The sequence below is a fragment of the Saccoglossus kowalevskii genome, chromosome 2 (assembly GCF_978046115.1).
Source record: "Saccoglossus kowalevskii chromosome 2, keSacKowa6.1, whole genome shotgun sequence".
NCBI lineage: Eukaryota > Metazoa > Hemichordata > Enteropneusta > Harrimaniidae > Saccoglossus > Saccoglossus kowalevskii.
Window position 1 is genome coordinate 11,371,729 of NC_140642.1, and position 19,337 is coordinate 11,391,065.

The following is a 19,337-nucleotide window of genomic DNA, read 5'->3' on the forward strand; positions in this document are numbered from 1 at the left end:
GCTATTATCTGTAATGTATTAGCTTAGATTTTTTTTTTTTTTTTTCTTATCTATTTTCTGTTTTGTAACCTTTTATTCCTTTTTAAACTTTTGTAACCATTGCCAATCCCTCCGGGGAATGTGTAAGTGTTAATAAAAAAAAAAAAAAAAAAAAAAAAGTACCGGACGCACGGACCAATTGCTTATGTCCATGGATTTTATTATTAGGGGGTGGACCATTACCAAGGTAAAAACAACGACAAAACTACCCATCCCACCCCGCCGATAATAAATGTACTATTCCCTATTTAAATTACATTCACATGCAAATATTTTATATCGGGTTTGGGTCATCGAATAACTACTACTACAACAGCGTACGAGTATATGAATTTTTAATTAATCAGCTGTCGCTATCAGTGAGATTCAATTATTGGCTTATTATGGTTGCACGTATACAAATACGTGGTAAGTAATGAGACACGGGTCCCGGGGGTATTATTGTGGCTGTGACCCCGATTAATACGGTATAGTTTTGATCGAGACGTCTATATTGGTAAACAACGGCCACAAAATAGTAAGACATGTGCAGCATTTAGATGGTTGACGCCCTGTAACGAGAACACGTCACGTCGCTATACCCGTTACTGTGTGAAGTCGTCACAAACACTTCCGCTAAACACAGTGCATGTATTCACACCATATGGTATAACAACCGGCAATGAATACACTGTTGTGTCAGACAATAGCCGGAGTCTGGGAAGCACGGAGCCTGTACCGTGGACACGTAAACTGCCTCATAGGAAAGCCACCATTGTTATCACTACGACACATCAATAACCGGAACTCCACGTTTACACTGTGACCCATTGACACCACCTACGTGGAATGAAACTACCACCATTATCAAACGGATTCCACGTTTCTGCTGTCATCCCTTAACGTTAAGTGCAGCATACGTAACTGCCACTATTGCCAACAGATCTCTGCTGCGATCCGTTGCAACTGCAGCTAACTAACTATCACCATTATTAACACAACTCTACTGCGATCTGTTGACGTCAATTGCTTCATAGTCGTAATACCACCATTATCAAACGGATACCACGTTTCTACCGTGACCCATCGAAGCTAACTGCCGAATACGCAACTACCACCATTATCAACAGGACTATACTGTGACCCGCTGAACAGGTGGCCAGTTCCCGATATATCAGCGGACTGATTTTTAAACTGTGCAGGCTGCGATAGACGTTGAGACTCGTCGATTGATGTCACAGGTGTTGGTCTGTTGGGTGATTGAAGCACAATGATCGTGTATGTGTGGAAGAAGCGGCGTGTATTACGTTTAATGGTGTTTATCATGTTTGCACTGTTTTGTTGGAAACTGTACATAACTATACCTAATCTACAACCCGACAGAACTGATAGCGGTGACCTTTCTCAGATTGAAAAGAATGACTTTTCGTCGTTGGATAGCCACATTAAAAAGAAGGAACAGGTATTGTATATAAATATAAGTAATCGCGACAAGTCCTTCTTCTGCGGAGGTGAATAATTAGGGGCCAACCAGTGCGTTTATTTCACACCGGGTGTGGGGGGGGGTTGCAATACTAAAATAATGGCAGAGGTCGCTGTACATGAGGGGGTGTAATAGTGTACTCAGGAATTAGGGTAAGAATACTAGAAAAACTGATACGTAATACTAGTACATGTATATCAAAAACAAAAACAAACAAATTACGCAGTTATGACGTAGCACTTGCATTCACAGCTTTGGAATAATGACTTCAGTAATTAGTTCATGGACAATGGGTGTGTCCAAGGAGTTGTGAACTGACACATCCCTATACAGGTCTGATGTGGTAATTGGGGCGAGTACACCGTACCCGTATGTGAAACAATACGTTTCCAAACTCTGGGTATGTTGCATATTTTGTAAGCGTTGAGATGGCCAACATCTTTTTAATCAATGAAAGCTTTCCTGTCTTTGCATACAGAACCGTTGCTAATAAAATGTCAATGTTCGTAACTCAATACAGGTTTATATTTATATTTCCCATCAATAATTTTTACAATAACATGCCGACAAAAATGTGGCTTTCCGTTCACTGCGGGATCACGCACAATGTGTGAAAGACGCGGTTCGAACGTCAGTCCGGTCGCAAAACAATTTTGATTTTGAGTTCTCTTTTATACCCCAATGTCAAACTGCCAATTTTTCAGAGACAATATACCACTGAGATATCCTAGCTTCGTCAAAATTATCACGCGCAGAAATAGTTTCGCGTTTGTTGAATCCTACGCGATGTTTTCACGACACTATGACCATTGTTTGTTCTATTCGATTTCACGCATATTGCTGGATCTCGCAGTGAACAACAATTGTTAGAAAGTTGGGAACGATCATAATGATCATATATATAATCGATCATAGTTTGAACATGAAAATAAAATAGTGCATAGCTAACAATGCATACCACGTCATCACATTCACATAAATCATTGATACCCGTCGCGTCTCGTATCTCTTACAATAAACTCGTGCTGACATGCTTCATCGTTTTCCTTTCTTTATCATTATGTCTAAAAAAAATTTTTTTTTAGGTTTTGCTATTTCTAGCGTGATTTTCTGCAGACAAACGTATACAAACTGAATAATGTGCCCAGTCAGTATTCGTATGATTGTATCCATACAACAAATCCGCGTTACATTGGATTTGTGCGACCAGGTGCGAAATATGCAATATCGTGTTCAAGCCAAATGCGCCCACTTTAAACGTGTTTTAAACGTGTTCCAACTTAATTATAAATAATATATTCTCAACGTTTCAACATTACGAAATACATCATTATGAAACGCGTCAGCACAGGTCGATTGTGAATGTTATGACACGCGGCACAAAAAGTAGGAATGATATACATATAAATTCGATGTATGTTGTTCTCAGCAATAAAAAAACTAAATCCTACACAAATATAAAAAAAGTATAACTGGATTTATAATATAAGTGTATTAATATGTAGCAATATCTATATTACTGACAGCCAATTTTATGTAAAAGCGTTTAATCGTTGTTTTGACGTGTTTCTCGGAGATGACTAGACTAATTTAAATCAAAGTTGGAATAATGATCATACATATTGGGTTAAATGTGCACATCTTTGTTTATGTAATAAGAACAAATATTATCGATTAGTGGCAATTTACTATTTTTTCGCTTACATGCAAGTTCCTTTTTAATGCAATGGTCGTCTCCGTCTTACCATTATATGTACACCGATGGAATACTAAGAGATACTTCTGTGCCACTAAAAAAAGACTACGCTTGATACAATACATGATGATGTTTAATGACTTGATATAATGACAAAACAAATCACAAATCCCCAACATTTCATCATTTCTCAAACATACTTTATTTGTCGTTTAACCATTTTAATAAGTGCATGACATAGACATGCACTGCAAGTTGCTTTACTTTCTTTTTTCATCTATGATTTATTTGCTATGTCTTATTGTTGACCATATAAGACAATGTTAAATACAATTGGCGGGACTTGTTTTTACGTTCGATTTCACGCATAACGTGGGATCTCGCAGTGAAAAAACAGTCTGACATCAAGATTACGTACGATCATATATGGAAATGTAAAACATCAATCATAGTTTGCAACATGAAATTAAAATAGTGCATAGCTATAAATGCACACCACGTCATCACATTTCGTAAATTATTGGTACCCGCCACGTATTGTATATTTTACAATAGACTCGTGCTGACATGCTTCATCGTTTTACCTTACCTGTATCATCAAAGATGAAAGGGAAGGGTATGTTAAGGGAAAAATGTCTGTCTGTCGTCGTCGTTAATATTTGTTAATGTGTGCACAACAACTTTACTAATTCTATTCCAAATTACAATTACAATACAATATAAGAGTGCATTTACGCTGTTGTATCTACAATATCATAACAGTGCATTTACGTATTCGTATATAAAATATAAGTGTATTTACGTATATAAAATATAACAGTGTATTTATGTATTCGTATATAAAATATAACAGTGCGTTTACGTATATAAAATATAACAGTGCATTTACGTATTCGTATATAAAATATAACAGTGCGTTTACGTATTTGTATATAAAATATAACAGTGCGTTTACGTATATAAAATATAACAGTGCATTTACGTATATAAAATATAACAGTGCGTTTACGTATTCGTATATAAAATATAACAGTGCGTTTACGTATATAAAATATAACAGTGCATTTACGTATTCGTATATAAAATATAACAGTGCGTTTACGTATTTGTATATAAAATATAACAGTGCGTTTACGTATATAAAATATAACAGTGCATTTACGTATATAAAATATAACAGTGCATTTACGTATTCGTATATAAAATATAACAGTGCGTTTACGTATATAAAATATAACAGTGCATTTACGTATTCGTATATAAAATATAACAGTGCGTTTACGTATATAAAATATAACAGTGCATTTACGTATATAAAATATAACAGTGCATTTACGTATTCGTATATAAAATATAACAGTGCGTTTACGTATATAAAATATAACAGTGCATTTACGTATTCGTATATAAAATATAACAGTGCGTTTACGTATATAAAATATAACAGTGCATTTACGTATTCGTATATAAAATATAACAGTGCGTTTACGTATTTGTATATAAAATATAACAGTGCGTTTACGTATATAAAATATAACAGTGCATTTACGTATATAAAATATAACAGTGCGTTTACGTATTTGTATATAAAATATAACAGTGCGTTTACGTATATAAAATATAACAGTGCATTTACGTATATAAAATATAACAGTGCGTTTACGTATTCGTATATAAAATATAACAGTGCATTTACGTATATAAAATATAACAGTGCATTTACGTATTCGTATATAAAATATAACAGTGCATTTACGTATATAAAATATAACAGTGCATTTATGTATTCGTATATAAAATATAACAGTGCATTTACGTATATAAAATATAACAGTGCATTTACGTATTCGTATATAAAATATAACAGTGCGTTTACGTATATAAAATATAACAGTGCATTTACGTATATAAAATATAACAGTGCATTTACGTATTCGTATATAAAATATAACAGTGCGTTTACGTATATAAAATATAACAGTGCATTTATGTATTCGTATATAAAATATAACAGTGCATTTACGTATTCGTATATAAAATATAACAGTGCATTTACGTATTCGTATATAAAATATAACAGTGCATTTACGTATTCGTATATAAAATATAACAGTGCATTTACGTATTCGTATATAAAATATAACAGTGCATTTATGTATTCGTATATAAAATATAACAGTGCATTTACGTATTCGTATATAAAATATAACAGTGCGTTTACGTATATAAAATATAACAGTGCATTTACGTATTCGTATATAAAATATAACAGTGCATTTATGTATTCGTATATAAAATATAACAGTGCATTTACGTATTCGTATATAAAATATAACAGTGCGTTTACGTATTCGTATATATAACAGTGCATTTACGTATTCGTATATAAAATATAACAGTGCATTTACGTATTCGTATATAAAATATAACAGTGCATTTACGTATTCGTATATAAAATATAACAGTGCATTTACGTATTCGTATATAAAATATAACAGTGCATTTACGTATTCGTATATAAAATATAACAGTGCATTTACGTATTCGTATATATAACAGTGCATTTACGTATTCGTATATAAAATATAACAGTGCGTTTACGTATATAAAATATAACAGTGCATTTACGTATATAAAATATAACAGTGCATTTATGTATTCGTATATAAAATATAACAGTGCATTTACGTATTCGTATATAAAATATAACAGTGCGTTTACGTATATAAAATATAACAGTGCATTTACGTATTCGTATATAAAATATAACAGTGCATTTACGTATTCGTATATAAAATATAACAGTGCATTTACGTATATAAAATATAACAGTGCATTTATGTATTCGTATATAAAATATAACAGTGCATTTACGTATTCGTATATAAAATATAACAGTGCATTTACGTATATAAAATATAACAGTGCATTTACGTATTCGTATATAAAATATAACAGTGCATTTATGTATTCGTATATAAAATATAACAGTGCATTTACGTATATAAAATATAACAGTGCATTTACGTATTCGTATATATAACAGTGCATTTACGTATTCGTATATAAAATATAACAGTGCGTTTACGTATATAAAATATAACAGTGCATTTACGTATTCGTATATATAACAGTGCATTTACGTATTCGTATATAAAATATAACAGTGCGTTTACGTATATAAAATATAACAGTGCATTTATGTATTCGTATATAAAATATAACAGTGCATTTACGTATATAAAATAAACAGTGCGTTTACGTATTCGTATATATAACAGTGCATTTATGTATTCGTATATAAAATATAACAGTGCATTTACGTATATAAAATATAACAGTGCATTTACGTATTCGTATATAAAATATAACAGTGCGTTTACGTATATAAAATATAACAGTGCATTTATGTATTCGTATATAAAATATAACAGTGCATTTACGTATATAAAATAAACAGTGCGTTTACGTATTCGTATATATAACAGTGCGTTTACGTATTCGTATATAAAATATAAGTGCATTTACGTATTCGTATATAAAATATAACAGTGCGTTTACGTATTCGTATATAAAATATAACAGTGCGTTTACGTATTCGTATATATAACAGTGCGTTTACGTATTCGTATATAAAATATAACAGTGCGTTTACGTATTCGTATATATAACAGTGCGTTTACGTATTCGTATATAAAATATAACAGTGCATTTACGTATTCGTATATAAAATATAACAGTGCGTTTACCGTAGTTGTATCTAAAATATAAGTGCATTTACGTAGTTGTATCTAAAATATGACGCGGACATGGTACAACAACAGGTATTTACAATAAAATCAGACAAGTGTAAGAGAACGTGTTTTCAAACATATCGAAACTTGTTGATTAATATTCGTAACACGTCGGTCGGTCGTTTTAATTAGAAATCACTGCGCCTGTTCAATATATCTGACATTATATGCTTCTCAACAGTTGATGTGAAACAAGGAAACATTCCTACAGATCATTTGGCTATTGAAGTCGTATTTTTCGGCGTAACTTGGTTGAAAGCTCTTTCAATTTCGAATAATTGCTTAAAAATCATATTTGAAAGTTACAGCGTTCGTGGGGTAGACTTCTTTAAAGCTGGTGTGTTGTGCCGTTTATAGAAACGTAAATACTAACAACTTTGCCGGCGACTACTATGTTGTGCGAGATAGCTTTACTGAAGTGAAATGGCACAGACGATGCATGGACAAATAACGTTCTATTTGTCTAGTTTTCTGAGGGATATCTCAATGACATTTCTGGCATGAATAGATTCGAACTGTCCGCGTCTAAAACCCATAGAACACAAAGCACTTAAAATTAGGATTATATTTCATCCCATATATCATGGCATTTCATTTTAATAAAGCAGTGCATATCGATCGGCTATACATCAGGGCCAGAACGCTATATGAATTACACACATTAGGGATGAATTCTGTTGTCAATTTAAATCAGCAAAAAAACGATAGTTTATTGTTACAATTCATTGTATAATATTATGCCGTGATAACTTTGAAACTACAACATTAATGTAATATTCATTCCGACTTAACTAAACATTTTATTTTACTCAGATTTAAACGTAAAACATGTTATTAAACTTAAATTAAACTGACATGAAGTTCGAACATTGTGTGCTAATCTGTCTTGTGTATTGATGTCAAGGAGCGCGCATCAAACGGTTCGTAGTTTGCAGTGCCCTCGCAACGAGCATACCGTCGACACCGTCAAACACTCACTTCATACTTTCTATATTCTCATGTATTTCAGAATTACGGGGGTATAAGTAAGAACATTGTCATCGGTTTGCCCAAAGTGGAAGGCATCGAAGTTGATTTGAATTCAAAGAGAAAAGACATTGGGGGCAAGAAGGATACAAAGGAGATAGTAGAAGACACACTTACATTTGAAGCTGGTGCTGTTTTTAAGCCTGGAATAGTGGGTAATTTTGAGCCACCTAAATCGGAACGTCGTACTGGGCTTGGTGAAGGCGCGATACCCGTACAATTGAATCCTGCAGATGAAAATAAATACGTGAAAGCAAAACGAGAATTTGGTTTCAATATGGTTATCAGTGACCAGATTTCACTTGACAGAACAGTAAAAGATATTAGAGATCCAGAGTAAGTTTATTTTTCATTTAGTTGAATGTGAAGATGCTGTACCATGTGATACTACATAACAGGCCTCAATTTACCAGGGTACTAGCTGTATTTACGTCAACACTAATTTCCCATTGATTTCCTGTAATACAGAAATATGTCATATTTTAGCAGCTTTCACTCCTGTCGATCTGAAGCTCTGTCAGTGTTAGTTACATGCTTATACAGGCTATATACAGATGTACGAGTGTATGCATATATATACATATAGTTATATATCTTAATCAGACTGCATGCAGAGACATAAACATAAACATATGGGCAGGCTCTATTTATGTATCTGCCTGAAACAGGCTATTTGAAGTACAAGTGTTGTTAAAGGCCTGAATTAGATATACAGTGACATATAGATATAGATTTAGCTATATATCTATATGCAGAGATATAGAGATGTAGATATATACCTGCATCAGTCAATATGCAGAGATATAGAGATGTAGATATATACCTGCATCAGTCAATATGCAAAGATATAGAGATGTAGATATATACCTGCGTCAGACTATATGCAAAGATATAGAGATGTAGATATATACCTGCGTCAGACTATATGCGGAGATATAAATGTAGATATATACCTGCATCAGTCAATATGCAGAGATATAGAGATGTAGATATATACCTGCGTCAGACTATATGCAAAGATATAGAGATGTAGATATATACCTGCGTCAGACTATATGCGGAGATATAAATGTAGATATATACCTGCGTCAGACTATATGCGGAAATATAGACGTAGTTATATACCTGCATCAGACTATATACAGAGATATAGATGTAGTTATATCTCTTAATCTTAAAGTGCGGAATATGGTTATACTTATATGTCTGAATCAGGAAGTTTTACTATTAAATATAGAATCTAGCTTATGAGGAACAAACGATCTGTGAAATACTATTTGATTATTTATATTATTACTAATTTTGACTGAAATATTAAGGGGCTAACATTAAAACAGTTGGCCTGGGAAAAGTGGAGTTTCATGCCCTGTCCTGTTCTAACTGAAAAAAATCAAGTCATGTCAAGACTGAATTATTTAATGTACTTTATAGGTGTAAATACTGGCATTATCCGACGGACTTGCCAACAGCAAGTGTTGTGTTAGTGTTCATTAACGAAGGGTGGTCGACACTAATGAGAACAGTACATAGTGTATTCAATACGTCACCATCACATCTTTTAGCTGAGATTGTAATGGTAGATGACTTCAGTGACAAAGGTAAGTGCAATATTCTATGTGATGGTAAATATTAATATTTATTCGTATATATGTGTGTGTGTGTGTGTGCGTATGTGCGTGTGTCTTCACTGACACCGCTGCTTCAATTTTTGTTTGATACGATGATAGATCATTTGAAGAGCAAATTGGAAGAATATATAAAGCAAGACAGATTTGAAGGAAAGATAAAACTTGTAAGAAACGCTAAACGGGAAGGTTTGATCAGGGCTCGAACCATTGGTGCTATAAATGCTGAAAGGGGCGAAGTTGTCGTGTTTCTGGACGCTCACTGTGAATGCTCCCCGAATTGGTTACCTCCGCTATTATCACGTATTAAGCAAAACAGGTAAAACGTCACTAGAAACCATCATTGTTAATGTATATAGTCGACATGGCCATACAAATATCTATGATAATAATAATAATGCAGATATTGATATGAATATGTGTACAGTCAAAAGTTTACCAGATGATGTGACCAGTAACGACATTAATGTACTGTTACACCTTGACAGGAAGGCGGTTGTTTGCCCCTTAGTAGATGCTGTAGATGCTGATAATTTCGGTTATGCCCCTCAAGCTGATGGCATGGCACGAGGCGTTTTCAATTGGGACTTCTTTTATAAGCGTATTCCAATACCACCCAAAGAGGCGAACAGAAGAGAACGTAACAGTGAACCATACAGGTAATGTAGTGCGATAAGTTATTAGAAGAGAGCGTAACATTGAACCAGGCAGATATTGTAGCGTGATAAGTTATTAGATGAGAATGTGATATTGAATCATGCATGTATGTTTCATTTGAGTAGTCATTAGAAGAACCCGTAATAGTGGTTCATATGGGTACCGTACGTGTGAATGGCCATTAGTTATATTGGGACTGTGTATTTGAATATTGTGTTTGTGTTTTTGAATATAGAGTTTGTGTATTTGAATATTGTGTTTGTGTTTTTGAATATAGTGTTTGTGTATTTGAATATTGTGTTTGTGTTTTTGAATATAGTGTTTGTGTATTTGAATATTGTGTTTTTGAATATTGAGTTTGTGTATTTGAATATTTTGATTGTGTATTTTGATTGTGTAGTTAAATATTGTGTTTGTGTAGTTAAATATTGTGGTTATGTATTTGAATAATGTTTGTGTATTTGAATATTGTGTTTGTGTATTTGAATATTGTGATTGTGTATTTGAATATTGTTTGTGTATTTAAATATTGTGTTTGTGTATTCAAATATTATGGTTATGTATTTGAATAATGTTTGCGTGTTTGAATATTGTTTGTGTATTTGAATATTGTTTGTGTATTTGAATATTTTGTTTATGTATTTGAATAATGTGTTTGTGTATTTGAATACTTTGTTTGTGTATTTGAATATTGTGATTGTGTATATGTATAATGTGATTGCGTATTTGTATATTGCATTTGAATATTGTGTTTGTGTATTTGAATAATGTGTTTACATATTTGAATATTGTGTTTGTGTATTTGAATAATGTGTTTGTGTATTTGAATAATGTGTTTGTGTATTTGAATATTGTGTTTGTGTATTTGAATAATGTGTTTGTATATTTGAATGTTATGTTTGTGCATTTGAATAATGTGTTTGTTTATTTGAATATTGTGTTTGTGTATTTGAATATTGTGTTTGTGTATTTGAATAATGTGTTTGTGTATTTGAATAATGTGTTTGTGTGTTTTAATATTGTGTTTGTGTATTTAAATATTATGAATATGTATTTGAATATTGTGTTTGTGTATTTGAATATTGCGATTGTGTAATTGAATATTGTTTGTGTATTTAAATATTGTGTTTGTGTATTCAAATATTATGGTTATGTATTTGAATAATGTTTGTGTATTTGAATATTGTTTGTGTAATTGAATATTGTGTTTGTGTATTCAAATATTATGGTTATGTATTTGAATAATGTTTGTGTGTTTGAATATTGTTTGTGTATTTGAATATTGTTTGTGTATTTGAATATTTTGTTTATGTATTTGAATATTGTGTTTGTGTATTTGAATATTGCGATTGTGTAATTGAATATTGTTTGTGTATTTAAATATTGTGTTTGTGTATTTAAATATTGTGGTTATGTATTTGAATAATGTTTGTGTATTTGAATATTGTGTTTGTGTATTTGAATATTGCGATTGTGTAATTGAATATTGTTTGTGTATTTAAATATTGTGTTTGTGTATTTAAATATTGTGGTTATGTATTTGAATAATGTTTGTGTATTTGAATATTGTGTTTGTGTATTTGAATATTTTGTTTATGTATTTGAATATTGTGTTTGTGTATTTAAATATTGTGTTTGTGTATTCAAATATTATGGTTATGTATTTGAATAATGTTTGTGTGTTTGAATATTGTTTGTGTATTTGAATATTGTTTGTGTATTTGAATATTTTGTTTATGTATTTGAATAATGTGTTTGTGTATTTGAATACTTTGTTTGTGTATTTGAATATTGTGATTGTGTATATGTATAATGTGATTGTGTATTTGTATATTGCATTTGAATATTGTGTTTGTGTATTTGAATATTGTGTTTGTGTATTTGAATAATGTGTTTGTGTATTTGAATAATGTGTTTGCGTATTTGAATATTGTGTTTGTGTATTTGAATAATGTGTTTGCGTATTTGAATATTGTGTTTGTGTATTAGAATAATGTGTTTGTGTATTAGAATAATGTGTTTGTGTATTTGAATATTGTGTTTGTGTATTTGAATAATGTGTTTGTGTATTTGAATAATGTGTTTGCGTATTTGAATAATGTGTTTGTGTATTTGAATAATGTGTTTGCGTATTTGAATAATGTGTTTGTGTATTTGAATAATGTGTTTGCGTATGTTGTGTTTCTTTCTTTGAGTATTAGGTGTGTAGATATCGCTGCATACCTACATTGCATGGCGCTTCCGGTCTAGCGTGTGCTGATGAATCACACCATCAGAGTGTTCGTCAACCAATGTTTATTTTTTGTTTTACGTTGGCTGATATTTCATCGGTTGTATTTTTTTATGAACACATCTTGATCATACTTGTTCTGCAGGTCCCCTGTGATGGCTGGTGGTCTATTTGCCTTGTCTAGGTCTTTCTTTTTCGACATTGGTGGTTATGATAATGGACTTGATATCTGGGGAGGAGAACAATACGAAATTTCTTTCAAGGTAATATCATAAGCGCAAATCCGGCGTTCACATATACTACGTGTCAACGTAGGACCGTGAACGTCCTAATGTTATTGTCCCTAACTTTTATTGTTTAATTGTCTTTGTTTTCTTTGTTAATATTGCACGGAATGGACAACATTTGGTCACATTTATTTGTTTTTTAATTTTGAACAAAACTCACAGATTTAGTCTATGAAAGGTGGTGAAAGTCGACGTTGGTGTTAAATGAAAGACTGTGACGAGTTGTGGAATGTTTATTAGTCCCCGTTGGGATACAGTCCGAAAACGGGGACTTATGTTTTGACCCGTACGCGTCGTACTTCTGCGCGTGCGTGCGTGCGTGTGTGTGTGTGCGCGTGCGTCCGTCCGAACCTGTATCTTAGAAATGGGTGGACCAATCATAATCAAACTTCACACATACATCATACATGGTATTATACATATGCCCATCAATTTGTTTTACGATCTGATTCAAGATTGCCGAATAGGCGGCCATTTTTTTTGTGCTAAAAAATCATCAAAATCAAGCATTTCTCGGCTGTTTACAGATGGATTATTTCAAATTTGGTATACACATTACACATTATGGGACCTTGATGCAAATAATTTGTTTTTCAGATTAGATTAAAAATAGCCGACTGGCGGCCATTTTGTTACCTTGCCCGTACCATCAAAGATGGAAGGGAAAGGTATAATAAGGGAAAACAATTTGTCCGGCGTTGTCGTCGTTGTTGTCGTTGTCGTCATTGCTGTCGTTAATACTTGTTATTGTGTGCATAATAACTTTACTAATTCTATTCCAAACGTCATCAAACTTGGTCACCTTATTCATCAGTATAAAGTCTTCCCTGAGTTTGAACAACAGATGTCTTGTATGAAAATATCATACAAAAATTGAGAAAATCTGATAAAATATTTTGACTGTTTCCACTTGACTGATCACTGGTGATACACATCAAAGGTCACTGATCTCAGTGGAAATATGCATTGTTGTATGTGTTCAGTGAAGCAAATCATTTATCTTGTAATAATATCTTTGGTAATATATCTCCCAAATCCCATGGGAATACTCGACTGGGTTTCAAAACTAACTCATAGAGAGATTTTTTGCACAATCTGATACACATTTGCAAACCTACCAATAAAATCTTTACAGAAAACAAGATGTCAGAAATCAATATAAGCACTGCTATGAACTGGGTGCCAAACTTTGATAAAGATCTGAAGCTGATAGAAAATCTGTTTAGTTCAAAGTTATCAAATCAAAAACAATACATAAAAAATCCAAAACGTTGCATCCACATTTTGAGAAGAAAATTGTACTAAAATATATGTATTCTGTATTTGACAAACAGTTCATTCGACAAATGAAAATTCACAGGAATTTGTTTCAGCTATTAGAACAGAATGCTAGAGCTTTTATAATACTAATTTAAAAACGCACTTCACAAACAAAGATTGCAGTGTTCGAAGATTAGATTCTCAGGAGGCTACACTACTGTTGACTTCTCTCTCCACTGGACACCAACTAACTATTTAAGTTGATTTGCATACAAAGCAGAGCTTGTAACATGATAGCTATTCATAGAGGGTGTTTTTTTTTTATTTTCATATAATACAGTAGTCACACAATGAATATAATAAGGCAGTTCATATTTGTATCAGTGAATCATTATTTTTTGACAGACACCTGTTCTCGCATACGACTTATTTACCACTTCCGTGTCACTGAGAATGTTCTAGAACCGTACTGTGTCTGGGTGGAATATTCTAGATTTTTTTTTAGAAACTGGTTGAATAGGTAATAGAACACTGCAGAAGACAATAGAAGGTAATGGGACATTCTAGAATTTGTAGTAAGTTCCAGACTCATTATGTATGCTGATGTAATGGTCTATTTATAGACAGTGGGGTATATATAGGGGTGTTGTTCAGATCGGAGATCTCGTTGAATTGTATTGGAGTTTAAGTATCTAGTTATTGGAGTAGTGGAGTTTTACCGCGTTATTGTACTTGATGTTTGCAGAGTATAATAATACCAGTACCAGTTGAAGCCTCATCTGTTGGCTCCGTGTTTGTATGTTATCATCGCCGCCAGGGAAGTCTTTCTGTTACTGTTGCCATTTTGGTATTTGAACCATCACACCTGTACTATACCAATTACGGTAATATTACGTTGCGTGTGACACCTGTACAAAATACTTGGACAAAAGCCAGCTAAGATTTTCGGTTATCTTGCATGTTTTATGAATCTATTCACGTCTAAATGCAGCACTTTGTTTCTGCTATGAGGCATTTTTTTATACTAAAATATCTGAATTACTTTGAATAAAGCTTGAAATTATGTCCCTTAAAATAATTAAACAAATTATACACCAATGTTTTTGTAAGATATTTATATTTGTTAAGTACATTCGGTAGACTGATTTCCCACTGTTGTATTCAAAATTAATTATGACAATGCATATTCATATTGAAATAAACTATGATATTTAGGGAATTATATTATATAACAAAGGGCAAGGTCACCAGAGTTTAACTATGTTTTTATCGTGCCATATCTCTGAATTGCTTTGACTGATTATGTTCAAATATTTAATATTCATTATACATCATGTCATAGAAATACAGATATATTGGTTTGACGATCCTATTCAAAATGGCCGAATGGTGGTCATTTTTGTGCTAAACAATCATCAAATATCAAGCATTTCATTTTTCAGATCGGATTAAAAGTGGCTGACTGGTGGCAATTTTGTTTTAATGAATGCGCTTCTAGACCCATATTTCTGACTTGTATTTACTGATTGTGTTAAAATTTTATATATTCGTTATACATCATGTTATAGATATATACATGTATTCAAAACGACTGATTTTGTTTTAATTAAGGCTATTCCAGAGAAATATCTCTCAATATGGACAAGTACGTGTTTGAAGATCAGATACAAATGTCAATCATTTTAATGTTAAACAATCATCATAATCATATTCCTGACATGGTTATATTCCAGCTATATTACTATAAACAAAACAATATATCTTAAATTTGATAACTAACGGGGACTGTGCCATGCATGGCTTGTTATTTCAGATTTGGATGTGTGGCGGTATCTTAGAGTTTGTACCATGTTCACGCGTTGGTCATATTTATAGGAGAGGAGGTATTCCCTATTCGTATCCACAGAGTGATGACGGTATTTCAATAGTAAACAAGGTAGGTACAATAAAACGACGAACTCATGAAATATTTCCATCATTTATTATATATCTGTTATTTGAATGAATAATGGAATACAATCTGGTAAGTTGCAACATATTATTACGGCTACACTGACACGTGAAACATACATGTCCAATTATATCATACTTGTTGATTTCTAAACACTGAACGTCTTGATATAATTACGGGCAGAATTATCTTCGTGTGGCAGAAGTTTGGATGGACGAGTATAAAGAATATTTCTATCGTATGAAACCTGAACTACGTGGAAAACCTTATGGTGACATCACAGAGCAGGTGCAATTCCGCCAAGAACACTGTCCTCATGATTTCAAATGGTTTATGGACGAAGTAGCGTATGATATTACAGAAAGATTCCCTCTGATATCTAAAAATATCGGATGGGGAGAAGTAAGTATTTTCTGGAATGTCCCGAAACTCACAACACATGTTTAGGTATAATGAATGAACCATTATTTGTAGCGGGATTCTGATTTAGAAACTAATTATTTGTCTCTCATTGGTCGAACGGCTTTTGGACGTACCAAATGTCTACTTTCGTCCCATGCTAGTTTTATATTACCATATAACTTACAGAAAAGGTGTGCGTGCAATACACCTCAGCGTATGTGATGCATACAAACATCTCCGGCATAAGTGGATTCCTTTGCTCAACTCCTGTTGATGTACATATTCCACTTTAATCCAATCCCGCATTTACTTACTATACATATCACATACTTACCCAATTCTCACCTTGAGTACTTATTATACGTACTACTACTTGTAAAGACCGACTGCTAGACTACTTGATACGTACTTCACCCTTACCCAATCCTCACAACTATTAACTTGTATTAACATATACATTGCACCTTTACCCATCTTCTTACTTATAGGGTACTTGAATTGGTACACGTATGTAGAATGTTTACTGTAATCACTCATGGCCGACAAGGTCCACAAGGACAATCACCTGTCACACCCGTGAACCGAAGATAGCAATTAGTAACATCACAAATCCGATCACAATCATAATCATTGATTTGATATTCGGTTGTACCCACTATACCCATCCCTGTACCCGGGGTGCATGATTCGATGTTCTTTTTCACCCTCTATGCCCATCTCCGGGTAATTATCTTCTTATTTATCTCTTCACCTGGGGTACTTGATTTGATATTTCCGTTGCACTCATCATACACATCTCCACACCTCGGTGCTTGAGTTGATTTTCTAGTGCCCATCTCCACAACTAGTATATTTTGAGTATTGAGATGATCTTTTTACTTTTTGTTAGGTTAGAGGTGTTGGTTCCTCAAAATGTGTGGATAGTATGGGACGATCTCCTAGCGGTAAAGTGGCGTTGTATGGTTGTCATGGTTATGGAGGGAGCCAGTTGTTGCGATTAAATGAAGGCGGTGAATTTCGTGTCAACGAGGAGTGTCTGTATACAGATGGATCGACAGTGAAATTGGAGCGTTGTGTGCCGAGAAAACAATATGGCTGGAATTTCAATGAGGTAAGTTTAGCGTCCTGAAAGAATTATAAATACATTGTGATTCGCAACAATGTCAACCGATGAGGTCAAACGTTCGAATAGACTTTTGAAGTTTTTGTGATTTCTGATTGGAGATACGGACAACTATCTCAGGGTTGTGTATGACGAGTATGTCGTTGTGTATGGCGTGTATGGGTCTCGTAGTAGTGTAATACAATCATACACCAAGTGTATTTATAACGCACAATTAATATCGTTTTCACTTCGTTTCAGAATGACTCTAAGATAACTGTTCAAGACGGTATGTGTCTTGACCGAACAGAAACTGAGCTGTTTGTATCCCCATGTCTGCCTGATAAAGACACACAAAAATGGCAATTCAATGAATTGAGTTAACGGTGATTAAATATGCATACATTGTTGTTTCATATTAATTGCAAATTCTCTTGTCTTTTCAAAGTTGCGTCACAACTAATTTAAAAATTACAAGTCATTTTGTCATCTGCTTTTTAGTTTTGCAAACAAAATTGCGTCACAGTGCATTTGGGGGATTTGTATTTTATTTATGTAGATTGATAGGAACATACTGCTGACTTAATCACAGAACGTTTATTTGAATTGTATCTTATTACACAAGTTATTTGTATACTGTATTTTACATCTTATCTACAGAGTAAGTACTGTAAAAGGGTTAATTATTCACTGGGTTTAAATTTTGCTGACTGGAAAATGCGCTAAATTAAAACCCTGTGAATATGTAAAATTTAGCATAGAACACATTATCTAAATGATAAAACTGTGAATTTAAAACCTACTGAATATGCCTGAAATGGTAAATCAGCGAAATTTAAACCCAGTGAAAAATAGTCATTTTACAGTAATTAGAATGTTGATGAGAATATTTATGACACATATTGTAATATTTTAATCTTTAAATTAAAAATGGCTATTATCAAACAAAATGTAAAAGAAGAAAATTGTCACGATTGATAGGAAAAATCCTATGCCAAGTAAAATACACATATATATTGAGTAGATTAAAGATATTGTTAAAATATTAATATCGTTTAATTTATTATTGTTTTCCGAATGTGTTAAATTGGTCAATTGGTTCTCTCAGGTGATCACTTCATGACGACTAACCTGGATATACACTCGCTTTTCTAATAGAGCATGTAGTATTTATCGCTATCAGATGTATATTTCTCATGACATTTTCCGCCTGGTAATAAAATGTATCAAAGTTCTATCAACGAAAACAATTGAATTAAGGATTATATAGCGACAATTGAATAAATCCTCCTTCCCTATTGTATCATACCAACATGTACGAACTGTTGATTGTTAATGTAGAGTACGTGATCATCATTGTAGATATTTCTGCTAGTGTTGAGTGGATATCACCCAAGGTAAACCGTAACTGCAACATTGGCCGTGTTACAATATTTTGCTTACCAAATAATTAAATTCGACTTCAGTTTTATTAGACTTCAGTGTATTTAAGTTAAAACAAAGTTTAGTATTCAGTAATTTAGTTTAACGGGTCAACAGTAATACAGCAGCAATTGAAACAACCACCTATTCATTCCCTTCAAATGCGTTGCAGTGTCGTAGCGGGCACAAGTACAACGGCTCCCGTCTGATTGCTTGTGAACTCACAAGTACGTATTTCTACAGTTCCTGGCCAAAGGAAGGTTTCCGATGAAAACTTACTTACTAGTTTTAGATGGATGCGTAATCAGTGGCTATGTCATATGTGGTAAGGAACGTTTTAGTATATTTGGTATTTTGTATATAACATTATGTGATGTGTTAATA

At 32.9% G+C, this 19,337-nt stretch overlaps 1 protein-coding gene across 1 annotated transcript; it reads left to right on the forward strand.

Moving 5' to 3' along the window:
• The first annotated feature begins 362 nt into the window (after window positions 1-362).
• On the forward strand, window positions 363-18,580 carry LOC100378995 (N-acetylgalactosaminyltransferase 7-like). The gene is made up of 10 exons (XM_002742147.4): window positions 363-1,480; window positions 8,001-8,353; window positions 9,449-9,615; window positions 9,745-9,961; window positions 10,131-10,301; window positions 12,675-12,792; window positions 15,890-16,012; window positions 16,211-16,429; window positions 17,319-17,540; window positions 17,793-18,580. Exons 1-10 carry the CDS (start codon window positions 1,289-1,291, stop codon window positions 17,913-17,915), a joined length of 1,905 nt encoding a protein of 634 aa, XP_002742193.1. The 5' UTR covers window positions 363-1,288; the 3' UTR covers window positions 17,916-18,580.
• Window positions 18,581-19,337: the final 757 nt, after the last annotated feature.

Coding starts and splice junctions, on each gene's coding strand:
- LOC100378995 (XM_002742147.4), top strand. CDS start 1,289: ATGATCGTGTATGTGTGGAAGAAGCGGCGTGTATTACGTTTAATGGTG. Junction 16,013..16,210: donor GTATTTCAATAGTAAACAAG/GTAGGTACAATA, acceptor AATTACGGGCAG/AATTATCTTCGTGTGGCAGA. Junction 17,541..17,792: donor ATGGCTGGAATTTCAATGAG/GTAAGTTTAGCG, acceptor ACTTCGTTTCAG/AATGACTCTAAGATAACTGT.